Below are 24,259 nucleotides of genomic sequence, written 5' to 3'. Positions count from 1 at the left end.
CAAAGTGTATCACAGGATGCTTGCCTGAATTAGACTTTACTCACCCCTGTGTAAGGGCATGGAAGTGGCCGTGCTTTGGGGCCCTGAGGAGGCTGCGCTGGGGGTCAGTGAGGGCTTCCAGGAGGAGCTGAGCCTTCCAGCATGAGCAGGAGGTGGCCAGACAGACAGCAGAGAAGGGCATTCCAGGCAGAACGGACATTATGAGCACAGAGGCCAAAAATAGCCCCTCTGGGTGAGGAGTTCCATGTGGCTAGAGTGTAAACTGGGATAGCCAGAGTGACCGGCTGGAGCCAGGTCACTTGGGGGGAGGGGCAGGTGCCTGTGGGAAGCCCCTGAGGGGTCCCAAGCAGGACAGGGAGGCTGTCACACCTGGCTCTCAGCAGAGCTGCAGGGAGGGCCTCAGGTGGGGGTGAATCGAGCCAGGGAGGAGCCAGGCAGTGGGGCCCCAGGTCGCCATGAATTCTGGGCAGAGAACAAACACCTTGAAGGCGTGAGAGGCTCCCTACTTCACCCTCTAGAAACATTTACACCAGGAGGTCAAGGAAGGCAGCGATCTATACTTTCCCCTAGAACAGGTCTGCCTCCAGTCTGTGGGGGCAGGAAGAAAAAGGATGACCAGCTTGAGGACAGGTGGGGAACTAGGGCCTGCTAGAGCTCCCTGTGCCCGGCTGTCCATTGTACCAACGGCAGGGGCTCAAGGCTGGGCAGTGGGCAGGACAGGCCTGGTCACTCCAGTGGGAGGGCAGTCTTGCCCCCCTGTCCCCTGCCTCTCCCTGGTCCTCTCGAAGTCTCTGGGCTAGAAAGCAAGCTCTGGTCACTGGACAGACCACATCATCACCAGAGGCCTGGGGCCAATGGCCACCCGTCCTTCCCCAGGCCCGCCTCAACTTTGGCCCCACAAAGACCAGGAGACTCGGGAGGAAAGGCAGAGTTCACAAAGCATTTCACATCCTTTGTGCCACTGACCCCTGGAAAGACAGGGAGGCAGACTGGCATCTCCCAGATAAGACAATGGAGCTAAGCCACCAGTTGCACAGTCCCCAGGGCAAAGCTGAGACCAGCCTCAGCGTCCAGACCACACATCTGCCCACCCAGGCCTCAGCAGAGCTGGGGGAAATCAGCCCACACACAGCCCTTCGGATCAGGAGATCAACTGCCCTGACATTGTGATAAGTCTCAGTATTTTGTCCTGCGGAGCTGCCATCTCTCCAAGTGAAAATGGGCAGAGAGGAGAAAGGCGTGAAGTACCGACCTGAGTAAAGCGCAGATGAGAGAAAAGTGAAAATGTAGTCACTCAGTCGGGTCCGACTCTTTGCAACCCCATAGACTGTAGCCTGCCAGGCTCCACTGTCCATGGGATTCTCCACCAAGAATACTAGAGTAAGTAACCATTCCCTTCTCCAGATCTTCCCGACCCAGGGAACGAATCTGTGTCTCCTGCAATGGCAGGCAGGTTCTTTTACTGTCTTAGCCAAAGTGCAGATGAAATGCCCTCCAGAGCCAGAGCCTCACCTGACATAGGAAGAGCCGACAACCCATAGCAGTATGGAAGACAGGATTTTTCCACTGCTGGGGTGAAGGGTGGCTGAGTTTCTGGGTCTCACGGAATAGTGTGGGGGGCAGGCAAGGAATAAAGGTTGGTAGGACTTGAGAGAGGCAAGAAGAAGCCCCCAGTTCCCTGCCCCTGACCTGTGACACCCCCATGCCGTCACCAGCATCTGACACCTGGGGAGGGGTCACTGTCCCCACCTCCACCTGGTACCCTGGGCCTGACTCTCAGCTCCTCCTCAAGGGTCCAGAGGGGTCTGAGGGAGGCAGACAGGCCTTGCCCTCTCCTCTCCTCCCCAGTGCGGGCCTCCCAGCGGCCAGTACTCCCCCAGCACCCCAAGGGCCCCCGATGACCCTCCCAGGAGGCGCCCAATTTCCAGGCAGACATCTCCCAGAAGTTTCTGGCAGCAGCAGCAGTTCTTAAAAAAGGCTTCATGTCATACTGCAATCAGCCAAGGAGCCCGGCACTGGGTGTTTCATTAATGCAGCTCTTCTCCCTAAGCGTCTCCTTCTGATGAGATGGTGGGGGTCTCTGCACCCTCTCTGCCCTCCACCCTTCCTCCAGTTTATGATTTTCTGCTGCCCTGTCTGCACCATGCCCTCCCGGGCACCTTCTTCCTGCCCTGTCTCCTCCAGCCAAGGTTTTACAAAAACAGTCACTTCTAACCATCCCCAATTTTTACAGCTTAGAGAACAGGAAAAAAAAAAAAAACAGTCGGGCATCGTCCAGGAGACTTAATGAGGTGGCCTTCAGGCACCTCGGAGGAGCAAGAAAAGTCACAACTGGTGCAAGAAGAGGAAGAAACAACATTAAAAGCAAACAAGGGGAAACGAAATAAAAAGCAGAGATAAAGAGTCGGGAGAAAACAGCGGCGCCTGAGAAACAGGGATTCCAGCCGCCAACTTTTACGGCGTCCAGCCCTGTTATTCATAAGCGAGTTTCCTCTCTCACAAAGGACCTTTTGCACGGTTTTCCCTGCTGCCTCCAAACCAGCTGCTCGCGCTGTTGTATCGTGAGTGATGATGAGGCTCTGAAAGGGTTTTTTGGGAACAGATGGCCAGGGGAGAGCTGGGGAATGTGCCAGCAGAGGGCTGGGCGGGCTGCCAAGCCCTGCGGTGACTGAGTGCTTGGGCTTCCAGCTCGCGTGCTTTCCCTGCCCTCTGCCCTCCGTGGCGCCAGCAGGCCTTCCCAGCGAGCGCTCGGAACATCTGGAGTCTGGGGCTGCCAGGAGGGGGGGCCGCGGCGGCCGGGCGGGGGACCCTGTGTTCCAGCGGAGCTCCCAGGGCTTCGCCACCAGGCCTGCCTCGCGGAACAGCTAATCAAAACCACAGCGCCCGAATGGGAACCAGGCGCGCTCCCAGCTGCAGCCAGAGGCCGCCGGGCGACTTAACCTGGTGTCAGGCCTTGCTGGCGGCGGCGGCGCTGGGGGGCGCGGGGAGGGTGGGGGTGGATCGGGGCTGCTGACACCCCCACCCCCAGACCAGCCCACACCCCCTTCACCCCCAGAGGCGGAGGGCTATTGGCTCCCCGCGTCTAAATGGAGTTTCCACGCGCTGCAGTCGCCGGACTGCTTACATAAGAGCTGTTGCTCCCCTCACCCACACCACAAGGTCCTGTACCCCCATTTGCTGGGGGTCTCCCGGGGCATGGGCCACCCTGCTGGGCGGTACGTGAACTTTAGGGCCCTAGGAGATTGGAACCAAAGAAACAAAGCGGCTCCACTGCTTCTAAAGCAAGACCTTGGGCAAGTTACTGCACTTCGCGCGGCCTCAGTTTCCCCTCCGTGCAATGGGGGAAGTGGTGCCAAAGTGCAGGAGTAGCAAAAGGGGTAGAGACAACTTATGGGAGGTGCTTGGCACCCAGTGGGCGCTCCCCACCCAGTCAGTGTGGTCTCTGGTGTTCGTGTGGTGGTGTTCAGACACTCAGTCATGTCCGACTCTTTTGTGACCCCCATGTTCTGTAGCCCACCAGGCTCCTCTGCCCATGGGAATTCCCAGACAAGAATACTGGAGTGGGTTGCCATTTCCTTCTCCAGGGGATCTTCCCAACTCAGGGATCGAACCTACATCTCCTGCTTGGCAGGCAGATACTTTTACTGCTCACCAGGGTGAGTCTGTTTAACAGCATTATGATCACGTAAAACCACAGGTTACTGCTTGTTCTTTGGTATGAACCCATGAACTTTGAAAGCCCATGAGTTTCTGGGCTGGTGAGATGCTCACCCGCTTTAAGGACGCAGGGCCAGAGCTCTGCCCTGAGCGCTGGACGAACAGAAATCCCCCATTCAGAATGATTTGCTCTGGTCATTCATCCCTTCTCAGCACTGCCTGTTCCTGAGATGATCCTTCCTGGGGCTCCATATGAAGCTGTTACCTTGTAGCTGTAAATTCATGAGACTTCCTTCCTGGCACTGAGAAAAGGCCAGCCCTTTCTCCTATGGGATGTTGTTGAAGCCTTCCAGCAAGGCGGCAAGGAAGGTACGGAAACTCTGCCTTTACACATGCGAGAACGGGGGCTCAGAGAAGTCAGGGAACACACCCAAGGCCACACAGGCAGAAAGTACCAGCGCCAGGACTCAAACCCAGGTCTCCAGAGCCAAAGCCTACTCTTCGCCCACTCTGTGGTCTTGCCAAGGATCTCCCTGTTGTATGTGCCTTAAAGTCAATGATAGCAGCACAGAAACTTAAAAGAACTGTAGGGTTCTCTCAACCGACCCCCCACCTATAGCATCCTGGATGGGGGACCACCAAGTCTTTCAAGCGGTTTCCAGGGAGTACCCTAGATCAAAGCGGTGCTCCAGGGGCTTCTCTGAGAGGTAGTGGCTTAAGCATCAGAGGGGACGTTCCACGGTCTCTGTGATTTTCTGAGTGGGAGACTTTGCTTCTTTCTCACCGTCAGAGACCCTGAGTTTTCATTCACACACAGTATAGAGGGGAGGAGGGTGGGGGGTCTGTGAGTGAGGGGAGGGGAGGGGGAGGAAGTGAAGGGAGTGTGAAAGGAGAGGGGAAAGCAGCGCCCCAGCCTCTTCCCCACCTTGGGACCACCCGGTGAACATCAGACGGCCACGTCCTGCGTTCCAGGGCAGCCAGCTCCAGCCTAACCTGGGAGGCTCCCTGGCCAAACGAGCCCTCCAGCCCAGTGCCTGCCAGCCCTGTGGACTCACGGTGTCAAATGTGAGAGGGGAAACAGCAGCTGAGAGAATGCTCCACGTTAGAACAAACAGCTGGCGACAAACGTCTATGTAATTGGAATGCCAGAAAAAATAAATTGCATCCATTTTTATGACGAGAAGGGAATTTGATGGTGGTTTCCCACCACCCCCCTTCTTTCCCAGCAGAGAGGGGCTCCATGGGCTTTCAAAGCACATGGTATTTAACTCAGTAACATGGCCCAGAGGATGTAGAGATAGAACCTCCTCTCACCACCCCATTTCCATGCAGGGGGCAGGAGGGGGAAGCAGCAGAGGGGCCCCCCCGGGCACCTCTTACTGGCCAGTTCCTTAGGCCTCTGAGCCTCGGATTCATTGTTCCTGGGACAACACCAGGCTTCCCAGATGGCGCTAATGGTAAAGAACCAGATTGCCAATGAAGGAGACATAAGAGAGGTGGGTTCGATCCCTGGGCTGGGAAGATGCCCTGGAGGAGGGCATGGCAACCCATTCCAATATTCTTGCCTGGGGAATCCCATAGACAGAGGAGCCTGGTGGGCTACAGTCCACAGGGCTGCAAAGAGTCGGACATGACTGAAGTGACAGCATTCATGCACAGGGGACAACACCAGTCTCCACCTTGAAGGGATGGGGCAGGGAGGAGTCAACGGGGTGATCCGTCGGAAGTACTAAACACCCAGCACCACGCCTAGCATGTGAACCAGGCTCTAAGAACGTCAGGTATTGTCAGTATTCTTGTGGTGCACTGGGGTCCCAACAGTCTCTGTGAGTGATTTTCAAATCTGTGTGAAATGCCTGTGATGGGCAGAAGGGAAGGGAGCAAAACACATTTAGTTATTTAGATAGTTAAGGGGCTGAAGCGACCTCAGCTCAGCAAGTCTGACCAGAAAGGGCCATAGCAATCACTTCCGGGGTCAACTCACCTTGGAGATGTAGAAGCCAAAGCCCCAATGAGGGTGACCATATATGCGACGGGGGGACAGAGCTCGGACAACGCCGCTCAGTGGGCACTTCGGGGACACAGGAGGCACAGGAATTGTGGAGTTGCTGTCTCCCACACTTCAGGGCTCAGGAACAATCCACAGAAACAGCAGGTCCCTCCAGGTCTGCGGCCTGGGCTCAGACACCAGACAGAGAACACTCTCGGCTCCCACTGACCCCCTAACCCCAAAACCAATGTGCCATCTCAGCTTGCCCCCAGCACCAAAACATAGAAGTCTGCACCTGAGATGTCCTTCCAAAGAGGAGTGCGACTACCCTCCAACCTGTCATCACCACCAAAGGCACTCCCTGCCCAGAAAGCAGCAGGAGAAGGGGGATGACGCGGATCTGATGGAGCCACACCAGCCCTGGCCCCTCTTCTGGCTGAAGACCACCCACAGGTGAGGAGCAGCCTCTAGACTTGCAGAGCCCACCTTTCCGGTCCAGCTGGCACTGACAGCTACAGTCACAGCCTGGGGTCACCAATCATTGCCCAGGCAACTGGTACAGCCCCAAGCTCAGCACACCATGACTGATTTTTCTCTCTGTGTGTGTCCATGGGGATTCTCCAGGCAAGAATACTGGAGTGGGTTGCCATTTCCTTCTCTGGGTGATTGTCCCAATTCAGGGATCAAACCTGAGTCTCCTGCATTAGTAAGTGGATTCTTTACCACTGAGTCACTGGGGAACAGCCCCGAGGCCTGTGAGCAACTTGGTGGGGGACAAGAACTTACTGGCCATTCATCATCAGGGCTTAAACTGTACCATCAACGTTAGTAGCTGCTGCTGCTGCTATTGCTTTTGTTGTTGCTATTATTATTGTTGTTATTGTTGCTCTTATTTTATTCAATAGCTTCAAATCACTGGAAGGCAGTGCCCTAGATCGTAGGAAACTGGTCCTCTCCTATTCTGAGGTCCAGCAATGCTGATCCAGCCCAGGTGTGGAACAGCTCTGCTGCTCTTTCTTCCCCTCCTCCTCAGAAGCTCCCAGGAGTCGCTGCTTTAAAAACAGGAGCTGCGGAAACATGGCCCAGAGCCAGGTGCTTAAGGCACATTATCTCCGGCTGCGGCCGGAGTCGGAGCTGAACTCTGGTGGAGCCGAACTCTGTGGAGCCCTTCCACTCCTCCCACCTGTCTCTCAGCTGGGCAGCCTCTGATGCACCTCTCTGCATGACTGGGGCTTCCAGAGGGACCCTGGATCCTCAGAGTCACATCCTGTGAGGCCCAGAGTTGGAGGACTCACCAGTCAAGGAATGTGGGTGCCCACCTCAGCAAGGCAAGGCTGGGGTGGGCAAGGATGTGCTTGGGGCCCAGGGGGTAAGTCAAGTTCACTTTAAATCCTATTCTTAACACAGGCCTGGAGGGACAAGGCAGCTTATCAGCAGACACAGAGCACAATCTCTCAAGGAGACATCCTGGAAAAGGGTCACCCAGCCCCTGGGGCACATGAACTGTGAGGGAGCCACCCTTGAGTGGGACCGCTCAGGGTGCCATCGATGGGATTGCTGGTGATCATTTATGGAGGACCTCCTTTCAGCTGGTTGCTTACATCAGAATGTTTTTTAGTTTCCTCCTTTCTTTATCCTTCATTGGAATGTAAGCCTGACTCACTTGCATCCCCAAACCCTCAGGTCGCCCTGAGTGGCTGCAGGGGATGGGTAAGAGGGGCTTCATCTGAAACCCCCACCCTCTGACACCCCGCTGCATCCACATGCTCTGTCCACAGAGATTGTGTGTGTGAGTGCTCTAAGTCACTGCAGTCGTGTCTGACTCTTTATGACCCCATGGACCGTAACTCCTCTGTCCATGGGGATTCTCCAGGCAAGAACACTGGAGTGAGTCACCATGCCCTCCTCCAGGGGATCTTCCCAACCCAGGGATAGAACCAGCACCTCCTGCATTTTCTGCATTGCAAGCAGATTCCTTACTGCTGGGCCATGGGGGAAGCCCATCTACAGAGGCTTGGGAGGCTCAGACCTCATTGTTGACACCCACCATGGCACCCACATGCTCAGGCTGGGATTTCCCAACATACAACTCACTGCCAGTGCTTGATAAACACGGAATGAGTCAATGAATGAATGAACAAATAAAGGGATGTATTTCCAGGGGTTCTCATTAACAAAACAGTAGCCCATTCAAGCCACTCAGGGTCACTCGGCGGTCACTGAAGACCATCCTGAGGACACCTTGAAACTTACCTACCTGCCTGGTGACAGAGATGCAGGAACGCACACACAGCAGGAAGGGGGTGATGCTGTGATCAGCCAATCTACCAGCACAGTGGCAGGGCCTGAAGATGTCCCAACAGCTCTAGGACCCCGGCCCACCCCTCCCTCTAAGTCCTCTCGGTAATGGTGGTTGTCCAGGCGTGGTCCTCGGGAGATGGCAGCCTCAGGACACCCCCCTGGCAGGAGGGGCTACAGGATGCCAGAGGCCCCTTGCCCTTCAGAGGTGAGGCAGGATCTCTACTTGGAAATCAGACTGCAAACAGCCTTGGAAATCACCGATGCTTCCACATCCCCATTGATTGAGGAGAAAAGTGAGGCAAGTGGTTAAAAAATGAGTCCAAAATGAACCAAGCCTTGAACTCAGAGCTGTTTTATGCTCTTAAAAGTGAAAGTGTTAGTCACTCAGTCATGTTTGACTCTTTGCGACCCCATGGACGGTAACCTGCCAGACTTCTCTGTCCATAGGATTCTCTAGGCAAGAATACTGGAGTGGGTTGCCATTTCTTTCTCTCGGGGATCTTCCCAAACCAGGGGTTGAATCTGGGTCTCCTGCATTGCAGGCAGATTCTTTTACTGTCTAAGCCACTAGAGAAGCCTGTTTGATGCTCTAATCCACCATCTAACACCTGTTTCCCAATCTGGACAATGTGGAGGCTGGACCAGATGGGCTATAAAGTGTCTTAGATTTGGGCTGATTTCAGGGGACGCCAAAAACTCATCTCTGCTGGCCATCGTCACCCCACTCCCCTTTCTTCTCCTCTCACTTTCCAAGTGTCTCTCCTCTTCCCCAGCCCAGGACACTCTGCTCCACAGAACAGGGAAGGGGGGCAGCACTCTGGCCTTTGGTGGGTGAGGGGAGGACTTGGGGTGGGGGTGGGGACGAGGGGCTTAAATGGGGGAAATGGCGCCTGCCCACCCTGCCCATCCACACCTCCGACCGCCCAAATGCCAGGGGAAGTTCACCCAGAGTTTACAACCCTCCTTTGTCACAGAGCGCTGCATGGAGCCATCAATCACACCCTTAATTTATCCATGTCACTTTCCAGAGGAAAGCCGCCCTGCTAGCAGCCAGTGGCACTTCCTTTCTCACCCACTAGATGAAGATTTCACCTAATTGGTCCACGTTAAATCACTGCCAGGATTGCAACATGCCATCAACACAGCAGTGGCTGGTAGTGGGGATGTGCTAGGCTCCTCCCTGCTGTGGGCAGGAGAGTCGACAAGGGTCTCTCTGCCTGGAAGCCTCTTGAAGGGGCCTTTGGAAGGCCTGGAGAGCCCAGAGAAGGGCCTCCTTGAAAGGGGAGGTGGGGGGCCAGGAAGGAAGGAGGAAGGGGAAGGAGGAACAGATGGAGGATGATAGAGTCACTGCCCCCCACCCCACCGCTCTCCCCATCCCTACATGCCCGGAGGAGTCAGGCATCTCTAATCACCTCCACCCTTCTTACAGGTACGGACTGGGTCCCAGCATGTCTCTCTCCCTGTAGCTTTGTGTGCACAGAGATCCAGAGGGCTGCATCAGAAGCCCTGCTCTGCATTGCCTGGCAATGACCCGCAACTGGAAATGCTGGAAGCCAAGCCACCTGGGAAGCAAAGCTGTGCCCAACACCTTTCCTCCTGCCCATATTTCTCCAAACACATTAGGCTTTGTATACACTGTTCCCTCTGTTTCCAATGCTGTTCCTGCTTCATCTGCTCAGCAACCTCCTGGTTGTCCTGCTGGTCCCAGCTCAAACACCACTTACACAAAGGTGATCTTTCTAACTCCCTTGGGCAGGAAATGCAGCCTGTCCCTCCTCTGCCTGGCCTTCCCATACCCAGCAAAGGCTTCTGGGGCCTCCTGTCTATACTCTCCTGCCCTTATCCAGATGCAAGAGGGTCTCTGAGCATCCTGTGAGCTACAGAGGTGCTAGGACCACATGTTTATCATTTTTATACTCCTGCCCAGCAGGTTCAGCAAAGAGCTGGGGCTCTATGAATCCCTTCAGAATGAATGAACATGATTTGCCTTAATGCACGGCCTCAGAAAACCCACAGGCCAAGTCATAGTGCGAAAACATACCGAAGGGCTCTCTTGGCCAGTTACCAGCCCATGAGATCTCCCCCTAATATGATGTTAATCAGGGGCTGAGTGGGGAACTCAGCACCAGAACATGTAAGACCAGAAAGAGCTTCAGAGTTAAGCTGTCCTCATTTAAGTGATGAGCAAACAGAGGCCCAAGGGGACTGGCCCTGGTACCCAGGAGCCCCATTACCAGTGTGTTGTGTGCTAAGTTGCTCAGTTGTGCCTGACTCTTTGCCACCCCATGGACTGTAGCCCATCAGCCTCTTCTGTCCTTGGGATCCTCCAGGCAAGAATACTGGAGTGGGTTGCCATGCCCTCCTCCAGGGGATCTTCCCAACCCAGGAATCGAACCCATGTCTCACATCTCCTGCGTTGGTAGGCGGGTTCTTTACCACCAGCACCACCTGGGAAGCCCCAGGAATAGAGTCACACACAATCTCAGGGGCCCAAGGAAACTGAAACTGACATGAATCCCAGCAAGCCTCCGAGAGGCTGGTCTTGCTGGTCCCTTTGGAAGCCGCTGGATGCAAGTAAGAGGCGCCCTGGATTGCGGTCGCTGCCTCCCCCTCCTCCCCACAGGCTGCTGCCCGCATGGCTGGCGCGTACCTTGCGCTTCTTGGCGCGGCCTTCGGCCTGCAGGGTGCGGGTGCAGCGCTGCACGCACTCGGAGAAGCTGAGGTTGCTGTGGTCGGCGCTGTAGTCGAGGTCGGCCAGCCGCGCCAGGGACAGGATGTAGTTGCAGGCGATCCTCAGGATGGCCAGCTTGGACAGCTTCTGCCCATACGAGTAACACGGCACCTGGTGGGTGAGAAGACGTCAGCAGGGGCTGCCCGGTCTCTGCTGAGAACAAGCCCAGGGGGCACCTTGGCCAGGAAGGTGTGGGGCCGTTCATGCCACTGCTGGGGAGGGAACGGTCAGGCGGCAGAGGTGGTTTGTCTGATCTCTCCACCCGGATTTTATTCCCTGTTCTAATCACCTGCTGTTTACACCGACACACAACCCCCGGGCGGCATCCATGTTCCCAGGCTGTACAGGAGGAAAGCCAGGCTTGGCTCTTGCCCGAATGTCAGTAATCAAGAAGCACAGTGCGCTTCCCCCTGGGACAGAGTTCCATCCCCTGTCTCCCTGAGAAGGAATCTTGGACAGAACAGATGTTTTTTGCTCTGAGAGTCTGTTCTCTCATTCAGTGACACCTGTCTTGCTGGACACTTGGGGTCTGACGACAAACACTAACTGGATTCAACCATCAGAGGACTTACACTCAAGACTGAGGTTATGGACCGCGGTGGGGGTACAGTGGGTAAGAATCCACCTGCCAATGCAGGGCACATGGGTTCGATCTTTGGTCAGGGAAGATCTCACATGCCATGGACCACAAATACTGAGCCTCAGCTCTAGGGCCGGTGAGCCGCAACCACTGAAGCCTGAGTGCCGAGAGTCTGTGCGACGAGAGGAGCCACTGCAAGTACACTGCCCGTGTACTGCAACTTGACAGTAGCCCCTGCTCGCTGCAACTAGAGAAAGCGAGCACACAGCAACAGACCGAGGACAGCCAAAAATTAACTAAAATTAATTTTTAAAAAGAGTGATGCTTTAACATCAAAGCGGAGCTAAGCACCCAGACCCTCAGAACAGATCAGAGGAAAGTGACAATGCTCAGCTGGGAGGCCCACACGTGACTGGGTTATGCTTTTCTTTTTCTTTCTGACCTCTGGACCTGGGAAGCTGCTGGGCATACAACAAGTGCCTAATAAGTACAGCTCCAACCAGACTCGACATCCTTGACATTCCTCACTGACTTGGTGTTCAGTCACTCAGTTCAGTCGTGTCTGACTCTTTGCTACCTCATGGACTGCAGCATGCCAGGCTTCCCTGTCCTTCACTATCTCTGGGAGTTTGCTCAAACTCATGCCCTTTGAGTTGGTGATGCCATCCAACCATCTCATCCTCTGTCTCCCCCTTCTCCTCCTGCCCTCAATCTTTCCCAGCATGAAGGTCCTTTCCAGTGAGTCGGCTCTTCACATCAGGTGGTGAGTGGACAGTCACAAATGGCACAGTGGTTTGTATCAGGTGAAGAGATGGAGTCTCTAACATCATCCACCAATGTTTCCACTGCTTGAGCAAAAAGCTACATGGACTGCAGCACAGATCTGTGTCGAAACATGGAGCATGCATGCTAAGTTGTTTCAGTCGTGTCAAACTCTTTTCGACCCCATGTACTGTAGGGCTCCTCCATCCATACGATTCTCCAGGCAAGAATACTGGAGTGGGTTGCCATGCCCTCCTCCAGGGGATCTCCCCAACCCAGGGATTGAAACTGAGTCTCTTTCATCTCCTGCACTGGCAGGCAGGTCCTTTACCACTAGTGCCACGTGGGAAGCCCCTGTAATGTGGAGACGTCACTACAAAGTCCACCTGTCGGTTAGACACGTGCTAACCGATAGAGCTGCTCTGATGCGTCGTTCACCTAAATGGCTAATCGTGCATACCCAGCAACCAAGGCTGTGGCGTCCTCCTCCCTATGGCTCTCCAGGAGCTATATGCAATATCCATCCCCAACACTGATACCTGGTACTGACTAACCCTCATCGCACAGTGAGTGGGGTCCCCATGGCAGGATCACTCAACACACACATGAAGCACTGTTCTGGACCAGTGGTTCTCAATCAGGGATAATATCGTTGCTCAGCAGCAGCTGGCAATGTCTGCAGATGTTTTTTAGTTTTATTTATCTATTTTTGGCTGTGCTGGGTCTTCACTGCTGCCTGGGCTTTTTCTCTAGATGCAATGAGCAGGGGCTACTCTCTAGTTGCTGTGCACGGGCTTCTCATTGCAGTGGCTTCTCTTGCTGAGGAGCATGGGCTCTAGGGCACACGGGGTTCATTAGTTGCAGCATGTGGGCTCAGTAATTACAGCTCCCGGGCTCTAGAGCACAGGCTCAGAAGTTGTGTCACTCGGGCTTAGTGGCTCCAACGGCATGTGGAATCGTCCTGGACCAGGGATCAAACCTGTGTATCCTGCATGAGCAGGTGGATTCTTTACTACTGAGCCGCCAGGGAAGCCCTGAAGACATTCTTGATCATCACTAGTGGGTAGATGCTCCTAAATGTCCTACAGTGCTCAGGATCCTACAGCGCGGCCACAGCAAAGAATGACCTGGCCCCCAATGTCAACAGTGCTGTGATCAAGACAGCATAAACAAGAGAGCTGCTTCAGGGACTTCCCTGGTGATCCAGTGGTTAAGAATTCACTTTGTGATGCAGGGGACATGGGTTCGATCTCTGGTTGGGGAATGAAGATCCCTCTTGCCTTGGAGCGGCTGAGCCCTCATGCTGCAGCTACAGAGTCCATGCACCACAACAAAAGATCCTGCAGGACGAAACTAAGACCCGACACAACCTAATTAATTAATTTTTTAAAAGAGAGAGAGAGTTGCTTCAGATGAGAACTTTAAATGCATCCACAAATGGAGCCCATGTTAAAGCTCACTGTGTCCAAGAGCTTTCCCTGACCTGGCCCCCAGCCCTACACCAGAGGCTATGGGTACCTGCCCTTGATGATGCTCTAATCGCCCCCATCTGTTCTTAACCCCTAATGACTGTGAGTCATTTAATGGTCAGTCTCCTTGTGAGCTGTCAGGGGCAAGTCTCTGTATGCAGAGCCTAACACAGATCCTGCCCATCACTGGCCTCCAAAGGATTTGTCCAGTGAGGGACTGAATGAACAAATGAATGCTCTCTTCTCTCTCTCTTTTTGTGAGCAGGGCACATCATGTGGCTTAAGGGAACTTAGTTCCCCAACCAGAGATTAAACCCATGCTCTTGGCAGTACAAGCTCAGAGTCCTAACCACTGGACCACCAGGGAATTCTCCAAAACTGTTCTCTCCCCGAGGACGAAGATTTAGGTGTTTGGTGTGGAGGTGAAGCTTGTACATCCTTTGGTCACCTGGGCTAACTCCTGGTCTAGCCACAAACCCTGGGCAAGAGACATGATCATTTTGGGCCTGGGTGTCCTTGTTATATCACTAACAGGCTTGGCCGCACAATGTGGGAAGGACTAAAGGAGACTGCGCATGCGCTACACTGCCCGTCAGGGGCATTATGTCCGTAGGTGTGGCAGAGAGTCTCCTAGAAAGGGCCCCAGAGAGGGTGAGAAGCAGATCTGGAGCCAGGAAGTAGCACCTGCTCATCCCTTACCCGCCCTCACCCCCAGGGTCCTGAGACCACAGCCCAGGGCCCAGGCAAGGTTTGCAGTCACCTTTCAACATCCTCCAGCAGCCAAGGACTCGCCCCTCACCAGGCTGGGAAACCCAGGGAGGGGCAGGGAGGAGAAAGAGAGACTGCCAACTCCCCCAACTCCCGTACATTGCCCCCCACCCCCAAGCTCTGACCACGCCACCAAATCCATCTGAAAAAAAGCTTGCAGAACAATGCACTTTGCCTGTTCTCAACCAGAGCCCAGAGAATCCTGCTTATCAGCCTGAACAAATAAACAAGGTCCGTGGGACAAAACGTTTCCTGGGGGTCCTAGGAGAGTGGCAGGGGTCTCAGAAGCAGCCCAGCCACCACTCTCCTCTGCACCCGGGGAAGGGAGGGCCTGCCTGTGGAGGCTCTGGACAGTAGGCACAGCTATGCGACCCAGGCCCTAGTGTGCTGTCACCCAGGGGCCACTCTAGGAGTTGCCTGGAGGGCTACAGTCCATAGGGTTGCGAGGAGTTGGACACGACTGAAGCAACTTAGCATGTACGCACATCTGCCAGTCGGGAGCAGGGCTCTCAGAAGGGATCTGCTCGTGGGGATCTGGGGTCATTGTGGGACGACAGAGCAACAGATGAGGTCAAGGCCAACCTAGGAGCTCCTGTGCCAAGTTCTGAGCCAGTTTTGTCCCAGATTTGTCACTCTGCCCCTCTGCTTCTCTCAAAGTCCAGGTCTAACAAGAAAACCATGTATTGAGCTCTGGTTGTTTACCTGGCCCTGTGGTCACTATTCATAGGTAGTTTTAGCCCATTGAAACATTCCCCCAAATAAAGACCATTACCCCATTTGCACACAAGGAAACAGAGAGGAGACATATTGGGCCCCAGGTCACTCATCTAAGACCTGATTGGAGCTACAAGCTTGTGTGTCTATCACTCAAGGAAAGCACATGGCTACCAGGCTCTCTGAGCTCCTGCTGCCCGAGGTGGCTGTATACGGCACACCAAGGATCCCTTTTGGCAGCTCACTCTGACTTCTCCTGCTCTCCAGGGCGGATGTTCCTCAGCTCACCTGGTTAATGCCAGGTCCTTCTCGTGCCCACGCCCCAGGATGCAGCAACCAGGCCCCCCAAGAAACCCAGCTCAGAGCACCCTGGCCTAATGCAGATCTGATTCTAGGAGGTCAAGGTAAGGCAGAAAGAGCTGATCTGAATCCCAAACAGTAGGATGTAACTTTGGACAGGCACCTTCACCTCTCCAAGCCCCAGTTTTCTTATCTGGAAGGTGGGAATAACATCTGTGTACCCTCCATGGATGCTGGAACCTGGTCACCCCCTGCTGTTTCCTGCAATCTACTAAGGCCAGGCCAAGGATGGCTGTTTTGAGAGGTATTTAATGCCCAGGGAGTTTAAGCACTTCCAGTATCTCTCAGCTGATGAAAGATGAGCTGGGTTTTGAAGTCACACCTTAGCTGAGCTCTTTCCAATTAGCCAGAAGCAACTGCCTGGGGATGTGGATGTATCTGCGTGTGTGCGTGCCAAGTTGCTTTAGTCATGTGCGACTCTCTGTGACCCTATGGACTGTAGCCTGCCAGGCTCCTCTGTCCATAGGATTCTCAAGGCAAGAATACTGCAGTGGGTTCCCATGCCCTTCTCCAGCGGATGTATCTTGGTGTTGTTGTTCAGTCACTAAGCCATGTCTGACTCTTTGGAATCCCATGGACGGCAGCATGACAGGCTTCCCTGTCCTTCACTATTTTCCAGAGTTTGCTCAAACTTTTATGTCCACTGAGTCAGTGATGTCATCCAACCATCCCGTCCTCTTTTGCCCCCTTCTCCTCTTGCCTTCAATCTTTCCCAGCATTAAGGTCTATTCCAATGAGTCAGCTCTGGCCAAAATATTGGAGCTTCAGTATCAGTCTTTCCAATGAATATTCAGGGTTATTTCCTTTAGGATTGACTGGTTTGATCTCCTTGCTGTCCAAGGGACTCTCAAAAGTCTTCTCCAGCACCACAGTTAGAAAGCATCAATTCTTTGGCGCTCAGCCTTCTTTATGGTCCAACTCTCACATCCATACATGACTACTGGAAAAACCATAGCTTTGACATAACTTTGTTGGCAAAGTGGTGCCTGTGCTTTTTAAAGTGGAGGTATCTATATGGTGTGGAGGTGGGCAGCCCACACTTCTGAGCAAGGGCTGGAGAGTTCTGGACTTCGTGGGACCCCAGCCTTAGTGCATCACCTCTCTGAGTATCCACATAAGGCCCAGAGCCCAGCCACCACACCATCTGCAGGAAAGCCCACAGTAGTCATCCGTTCAGCTTGCTCAGAGGACAGAGGCCAAAGGAGGTAGCAGGGTCAGTTGGCTCCAACTCCTGAGGCAGCAAAACTTCCAAGAAAGTAAAAGGGCCTGCCTGATGCTCAACCCACAAGAACTGTTAAGCTTCAGGACTTCCCTGGTGGTCCAGTGATTAAGAATCCACCCGCCAATGCAGGGGACAAGGGTTCGATCCCTGGTCCGGGAAGATCCCACATGCCTCGGGCAACTAAGCCCATTGGCCGCAATTATTGAGCCTGTGTTTTAGAGCCTGTGCTCCGCAACAAGAGAAGCCATCGCAATGAGAAGCCAGAGCACCACACTAGAGAGTAGCCCCCACTCACCGCAACTAGAGAAAGCCCGTGCACAGCAACGAAGACTCAGCACAGACAAAAATTGAAAATAAAAAAGATTGTTAAGCTTCAGGGCAGCACGTGTGGGGATTTTCTGAAGGCCCCATGTGCCTCTAAGAGATTCCATCCCACTTACTTACCAGACCCTCTTCTGGTTCCAACAAGTGGGAGAAAGCAGGAAGGACCCTGGCCCGAGATGCTGAGGACCTAACTCTGCTCCAGGCCATCCACATGACCTTAGGCAGAGCCACAAGCTTAGGGGACTCAGTTTCCTCACCAATAAATGGACATGAGGACACCTGCTGCCTCAGAATGGAATCACCATGGGCATATGTAGGGAGGGGCTGGGGCTGTGAGTGTTAGTCTCTTAGTCATGCCCGACTCTTTGCAACCCCACCAGGACTGCAGCCCACCAGGCTCCTCTGACCATGGGATTTCCCAGGCAAGCATACTGGAGTGGGTTGCCATTTCCTTCGGAGGGGGAACAGAGAAGCACAGCCAGGAACCAACCAGCCAATGCAGGGAAGGCCTGGAAGCCCTCTTGCTTCTGTGCCAACTTCTACCCACTCCTCAGACCCATCCTCAGATGCCCACCAAGACTTCTGGATCCACAGAGCTCCAGCATCACTGTGTCCTCGACACACAGCCGAGCACCTGATTCCACTGAAATTATTCTCTGATCGTCTCATATTAGGGAGTTCTGACTTCCTGGGGTGAAGTCTCTCCATACAGAGCCGTTCAAGCTCCTTGCCAAGTTCCATCTAAACAAAATCCCAACCTGACTCCCAGCAATGAGGCCGAACCCTGGAAACCTGGGCTCAAGTCTTTATGAGCCCTGGCCCAGAGCCAGATGGGACAAAGCCTGGTCACCAGTTCCACCTCTGTAAGCGTCCTCACCTGCGAAGTGGGAACGTGGGACTGCACATGCGCGACCACAGGGCCAGGTAAGGTACTTCACCCCCTGCAAAGAGGTTCAAAAGGCAGCTGCACTGGTGACTGGATGAGAGGGGCCGGAGAGAGGCTTCTGTCACTTCTCTTCCCTCTGGACGCAAGCAGGCCTGTCCCTCATTCCCTGAGGAGTGGGGTACAGGCTGCCACGGCTGGCATCCTATGGGGTCTGAGGTTGAGGGAGGTGCGGGGCTGGGGGCGCCATTCGCATGCCCCATTCTAGGCCACCCTGAGTTCACTTGTGGAGGATTCCCCAGGAGTCCATGGCGCCTTCCCTGACAGCTCAAATGGTAAAGACTCCACCTGTACTGCAGGAGACCTGGGTTCGATCCCTGGATCGAGAAGGTTCCCCTGGAAAAGGGAAAGGCAACCCACTCCAGGACTCTTGCCTGAAGAATCCCATGGACAGAGGAGTCTGGCGGGTTCAGGCCATGGGGTCGAAGAGAGTCAGATAAGACTGAGGGACTAACACTTTCACTTATGCAGAGGTACCTCAGCATGTCCTGAGGGCTCTGCCCTGCTGATCCAGGCCTTTGCCTGGCCAGACTGCCATTCCTGCAGTGCTGAGGGTCTTTACACTTCTCTGGGAGAGAGGAAGTCTTGCAAGCACACCAGATGCCCTGTGGGCAGGCACAGCCTGTGAGCCAGAAGGTTCTGTCAGGGAAGGCCGAGGCCCACGGGCTCAGGCCCCTTCCCTCCCCCACCCAGCAACACCAGGCTTTCCCTTGAACCCCCTCCCACCTGGCCCGGAACAGCCCCGCACATGGGCCAGGCCCAGCTGTACACACATGGCCTTCACATGAGGCGGCGGGGAGGGCCCCACGCAGCTGGGCTGGTGGCATGTGGCCTGACCATCTGCCCTGCATACCCACCCCCCACCCTCCTGCCAGGGGGCCTCTCTCTCCCCCCATCTGCACGTCTATGGCCAGGCAGCCTCCTACCCCCGTTCCTTCCCTGGTGAAGAATATGGTGGGTTGGACAAAACAGGAGACTGTCGAGCTTCCTTGTGCTGGGGGTGGACAGCTCCAGGGCGATCACCAAGCTATTAGGAGTCTGAGCCTTGGAGCAACTCACTGACTGATTTGAATCCAGATTCTGCAATGAGAGCGCACAGGCACCTTGGAGCCTAGTGAATGGCAAGTCAGGGAGATGAGCAGTGCAAAACCCATGAGGCCTGGTGCGGCAGCCAAAGGCTGGGAGACCACCACCAATTTACAGAAGCTCTCTGAACCTCAGTCTCACCGTCTGTGAAATGGGGGTGGAACAGGGGTGGGGATGGGACAACACCTATTTTGTTGAATGAACTAATACACATTACACACTTAGCCCAGGATCCAGTACAAAGGATAGCAAGGAGATCAAACCAGTCAATCCTAAAGGAAATCAACCTTAAGTATTCATTGGAAGGACTGACACTGAAGCTCAAGCTCTAATATCTTGGCCACCTGATGTCAAAGAGCCAACTCATCAGAAAAGACCCCGATGCTGGGAAAGATTGAGGGCAGGAGAAGGGAGTGGCAGATGATGAGATGGTTGGATAACATCACCAACTCAACAGACATGAGTCTGAGCAAACTCCCAGAGACAGTAAAGGACAGGGAAGCCTGGCATGCTACAGTTCATGGGGTCACAGAGTCGGACATGACTGAGTGACTGAACCCAGTTGCTTTGGTTGCTGCCACATATTGATGGCAGTTTCTATGATTGTTAAGAAAAATGATTATAGAATTCTTATTTCTACATCTGTCCAGGCCTTTGCCCAGCATTAAGGACATTGTGGATATTCAAGAAAGGTTCATTCCTCCTATGGCCTCCCTTCCTTTCTTCACTCGATGTTTGCAAAGAAGCTGTGTATGAGGTGAGCCTTATCACCATTTTCCAGTTTCATTAACTGACGCTCAGAGAGAAAATGACCTGTCCAGGGTCACACAAGAGGCATACAGCAGAGACAGGACTCAAATGCTGGCCTCCAGGCTCCCTGCTCGTACTCTTCACTGTACCAGGAAGTTGCTTAGGGAAACGGAACTCCAGACCAGAGTCACAGTCCCACCACGGCCCTCAGCGCGGCAACGGCCAAGGTCTCATTTCAGGCAGAACCAGACTCTTACCTTTCGCTTCTTTCACAGGGGCCCATTTCAGATAGTCAAGCCTGAGCCTAGATCCAAGGGCTTCCCTGGTAGCTCAGCTGGTAAAGAATCTGCCTGCAGTGCGGGAGACCTGGGTTCGATCCCTGGGTCGGGAAGATCCCCTGGAAAAGGATACGGCAACCCACTCCAGCATTCTTGCCTGGAGAATCCCATGGACAGAGGAGCCTGGAGGGGTACTGCCCATGGGGTCGCAACAGTCAGACACGACTTGGTGACTAAACCACCACCACCAAGCCTAAATCCAGAGCCACAGCCTGTCTGGACAGGGGCACGTACATGGGTGTGTGTTTGTGTGTGTATGCACATGCTCACCTTCTACAGGAGGGAACCTGAGGTCCAGAGGGGGGAGTGCTTCCAGGACACAGGACTGTCCCCATCGGACAGGGGCTGTGGACGCAGTGAGTACGTCCTGGGCCCTGGGCTCTGGGGACCAGAAGTGCCCTAGCAATTTCTTTTGCTCCTAGATAGCCTTTCTGGGGAAAGGACAGATGCTTTAGGCCAGGAGGGCAACAAACAGGAGCGGATGTTTCTGTCTAAGCACTTGGTGTGCGCTTAAGAACACAGGTACTGATTGTGTATACACACAGCTGTGTGTACCCGTGTGTGTGCACGCACTCGCTCCATGAACTTTCCCACAGAAGGACAGAAGTGAAAGGAAACCAGGATTAACAATCCCGTCTCAGAGAGTCAGGCTTGTGTCTGCCCACCTTCCAACTATAAATGATACTGCAAGTCCAGGTGGGGGGCCCACGACACTGATACAGCTAACACTGTGAGAAGCATTTGGCCAGCCGGGCATTCTAGAAACTTCTATCATCTTTCTTAACCCACTAGGTGATTTGGGAAGAGTCCCCTTCCTTCTTTCTCCGGGCCCCGGTTTTACATTCCATTAAGTGGAAAGCTAATTCAACTGACAGGGATGTTAAGATCAGGTAAGATGGAATTTATTGCTAAAAGAAGTTAAAGCCACTGGACAAATAAGATGCAGTTGAGCACACAGAGACTATGAATATTTTCTCGGCATCGAAAGAGGCAGCTGGAGGAGTAAAAAGAACCCGGAACTGGCAGTCAGAGGACCTGGGTGCCAGCCCTGGCCTGCTGCTCACCAGCTGTGATGCTCTGGGCACGTGACCTCCCCATTTCTGAGGGGGTTTTCCTAGCTTCAAGGTGAGCAGGTGGACAGGCATCTCTTTGTCATCTCAGCCTTCCATCCTTCAGGCTGCTACCTGAAGGTGAGACTGAATTCTCCACTTGGCCCACTGCCCAGGGTCCCAACTGTCTGTGACTGCTATCTGACCCCTCCACTCCACTCTACCTCACTGACTAATAAGCTCACCCATTCCCAAGTGAGACACTTTGGCTCAAAAGTCACAGAGCCTCTTTCCCCCAAGAGTTCAGTTTCTCTCCCAGGGATGAACACAGGCACTGCCCGACCCACACACAGGAGGAAGCACAGGAAGTGTGATAAAAAAAATATCATATTTTCTGAAATCCTTTATTACTGGCTAAAGCCCAGAGAGGGTGAGTAACTTTCCTGAAGTCACACAGGAAGTCAGCTGCAGAGCAAGCAGAAATCCTGACCATTCAGAATAGTCACATCCACCCACCCCCTCAACCTTCCCCATGCCCTGTGTGGAGTGGAGGCAGAGGGCACTTACCACTCACTTCTTAGATCTCTCTTTGCTCTATGAAAATGAACAGCCTAGAACTCCTGAGCAGTCTCAATCCTGTCTAAGTGGAACTGTAAAACTGCCATCCGCACTACAGGGAATTCTTGGACAAATATTCCTCCCCATCCCCCCAAGAAGACAGTGTCTGGTGAGGACAGCTGCCACCTGCCCTAAACTAAGAAGCCCCTAACCCACTCCAGAACTAGTTTCTGAAGATGCCCTATCAACCAGTTCCTGCTCAGCAGACCTGCCTCTTCCATGTGCGCTGAAGGTCAGCAGTAAGGGGAATCTCCAGGAAAGACTCTCTTCAGCCAGTTCTTGGGGAAGGGTTACAGCCAGGGTCCTTAAGGACACCGGGGGCGGGGGTGGGGGGGGGGGGTACAGAGTGTGTAAGCAACCTGAGGGGAGGGACAACCCTGCTGGGAGGCGGGGGCTGAGAAGGGGTCGACAGGCGAAGGCGGAACACTTATATTCTGGCAAAACCAGGACCACCCCTCAGCAGCATTCCAGGTCTGCCAGAAGGGTAAGGGTCTTCGCCCTTACCCACCGGAGACAGATTCCCACATTTCCCCTCTCCACTCCTCACTGCGCCCAGGGGACTCCGGGAGACAAATATTCGCTGCCATAAAAGTGAACTATGAGGGCTGGAGTCAGACTCGCAGACAGGGTCACCCCAAAGGGGATGGAAGTGGCAGTAAAGAGGGCCAGATATCTCTAACCTTCATCCCTACTTTGCAAACTAAGACCCATACCAAAGAGTGGCAAAGGTCGCTGCCCCAGGCGGTCCCATACCCGTCTTGGCGCTGGGACCGACCGGGCGGGGATTACTTGCCCTTTTATCCACACCCTCATCCTCCTTAAAGTCCCCCCACCCCGCCCGCTCCTCCACTTGCCCCTCCACTTGCCCACCCACTCCCGCAGCCATCCCCAAGAGCAGTGAGGGTGTGTGGCTGGGAGCGGGTACCTGCTTCCTGAGCGCCTCGAAGGCTGCGCTGATGGTGTGCACCCGCGTCCGCTCCCTGGCGTTCGCCAGGAGCCTCCGGGTCTGCTGCAGGGCTTTGATCTCTGAGGAGGCGGCGGTGGCTTCGCCCGGCCGTTTCCTAGGCGACGCGGAGGAATCCGGGTGGTTATTGTAAATTACGTGTGAAATTGACGAGTAAGAACTTTCCCCAGGGCGCGTGGGGGGCGCGGGGCGCACAGGGGGCTCTGGGGGCGCCGGGGGCGCCGACGGCGTGGGGCGTGCTGGCGGTGCGCACAGCAAGATGCGGGGACGCAGGCCGGGCTCCCGGAAAGGCTGTGTCTCGGGACCCCCAGGTACCTGGCCGTGGGGCGCAGGAGGCGGCGGAGGTGGCGTGGGGAGTCCCGGCCCCACTGCGCCCAGGGCGAAGCCGCGTTTCCGCGCGTCCAAGACCTCCGGCGCCCGGGCGCCCCCGCGCTCCCCGGCCGTGTCCGCGCCCCCACCTGAAGGAACGGCCGGCGCCACCCGGGCTGGCACCGGGGTCGGGACTGGCTGCAGCCGCTGGGTTCTGTCCCGCAGCCCGTTGGTGGCGGTGGCGCCGTGCTCGGGCGCTTCCAAGTCCAATCGGAAAGTTTTATAGCCGTTCGTGCGCCGCGCCGGCTCCTTGCCTTTCCTCTTGAGCTTCTTGAGGCCGTTCAGCTCCTTCACGCACACGGTCTTCCAGGGCCCGTCCTGGAGAACCGGGATGTGCTTCATGGCGCGGGTAGCGCGCGAGGCAGGGGCGTGGGGCTGCCCGGGAAGCGCGCCCGCCGCGCTCGCTCTGCCCGGGCGGCCGCCGCGCTCAGCGCCTCGGAGTCGCCAGCTCTCCCCCCTGCTCGCTCGCTCGCTCCCTCCCTCCCTCCCTTTCTCCCCCTCGCCCCGGGGCAGCTGCGCCGCCGGGCTGTCCGTTCCCGGAGCGCTCAGAGTGTCATCTGAAGTCGCTGCCGCCGTGCCAGCGTTTCTGGAGAACGCCCGCTGCGCTCCATCTGTGTTTGTTTAGCCTCAGTTTACACAGAAGCCCGGTTCCCCAGATCAGTCAGCGCCGCCGCCTCCCCAGCCCCGGCCGCCCGAGCCGCGAGCGCCTTTAAAGAAACAGGAAGCATTTTTCAAAACAGCTGGGCTGCCGGCCGCCTCCTTTGTCCGCGTCCTCTCTGCCTCCCCCCACCCCCAGCCCTGCTGCCCTGAACCTGCCTCCTCCGATTCTCCCTCCCCGCCCCCTCCTCGAGTCTTGGGCGCTTCTCTTTTCCCGCAGGACAGTCTGCTCCCGAGCACATGGCTTCTGGGCCCTTTGGCCCTTCCCCAAATCGGAGCTAGGCCTTCTTCTCTCGGTGACCTTCCGCACCCAGCACCTCCACGTCCAGCCCTCCCCGCTACTCTACCCCAGCTTGCCAGGCAGGAAAGAAACTTCTCCTGGAAGAGGGTGAGGTCACGGGGGGCTGAGGGGAGGAGGAAGGCTCTGGGGTTGCCCAAGACCCTCAGGCCCCCCTGCACCGCAGTCCCACTCGCTGGGTCACTCGCTGGAGCAGAGGGGAACCAGGAGCAGAAAGCCTAAGCGACTTAGGGAAAGGAGGGAAACTGAGGCTCCAGAAAGGAATGGGCTTTTCCCACGGTCACGCAGCGACTTTAAAGAGGCCCATCA

The 24,259-nt window shown here is 55.1% G+C and overlaps 1 protein-coding gene across 3 annotated transcripts in view; it reads right to left on the bottom strand.

Annotated features, from left to right (window-relative positions):
• Positions 1-23,778, bottom strand: part of ATOH8 (atonal bHLH transcription factor 8) — a 41,379-nt gene extending 17,601 nt beyond the window's left edge. The window contains exons 1-2 of one of the 3 annotated variants that reach the window (XR_011255645.1): positions 22,588-23,611; positions 10,599-10,790 (exon numbers count right to left, since the gene is read on the bottom strand). Coding sequence is in view for 1 of the 3 variants with exons in the window: in XM_069583161.1 (XP_069439262.1) it covers positions 10,599-10,790; positions 22,588-23,337 (942 nt within the window). In the remaining 2 variants the exon portion in view is untranslated. Of the gene's footprint in view, positions 1-10,598; positions 10,791-22,587 lie in introns of all 3 variants that reach the window. The other 2 variants (XR_011255644.1, XM_069583161.1) reach the window with 2 other exon arrangements.
• Between the last annotated feature and the right edge of the window lie 481 nt (positions 23,779-24,259).

This window comes from Ovis canadensis, chromosome 3, assembly GCF_042477335.2.
Source record: "Ovis canadensis isolate MfBH-ARS-UI-01 breed Bighorn chromosome 3, ARS-UI_OviCan_v2, whole genome shotgun sequence".
Lineage (NCBI taxonomy): Eukaryota > Metazoa > Chordata > Mammalia > Artiodactyla > Bovidae > Ovis > Ovis canadensis.
This window is presented reverse-complemented; position numbering and strand designations above follow the sequence as displayed.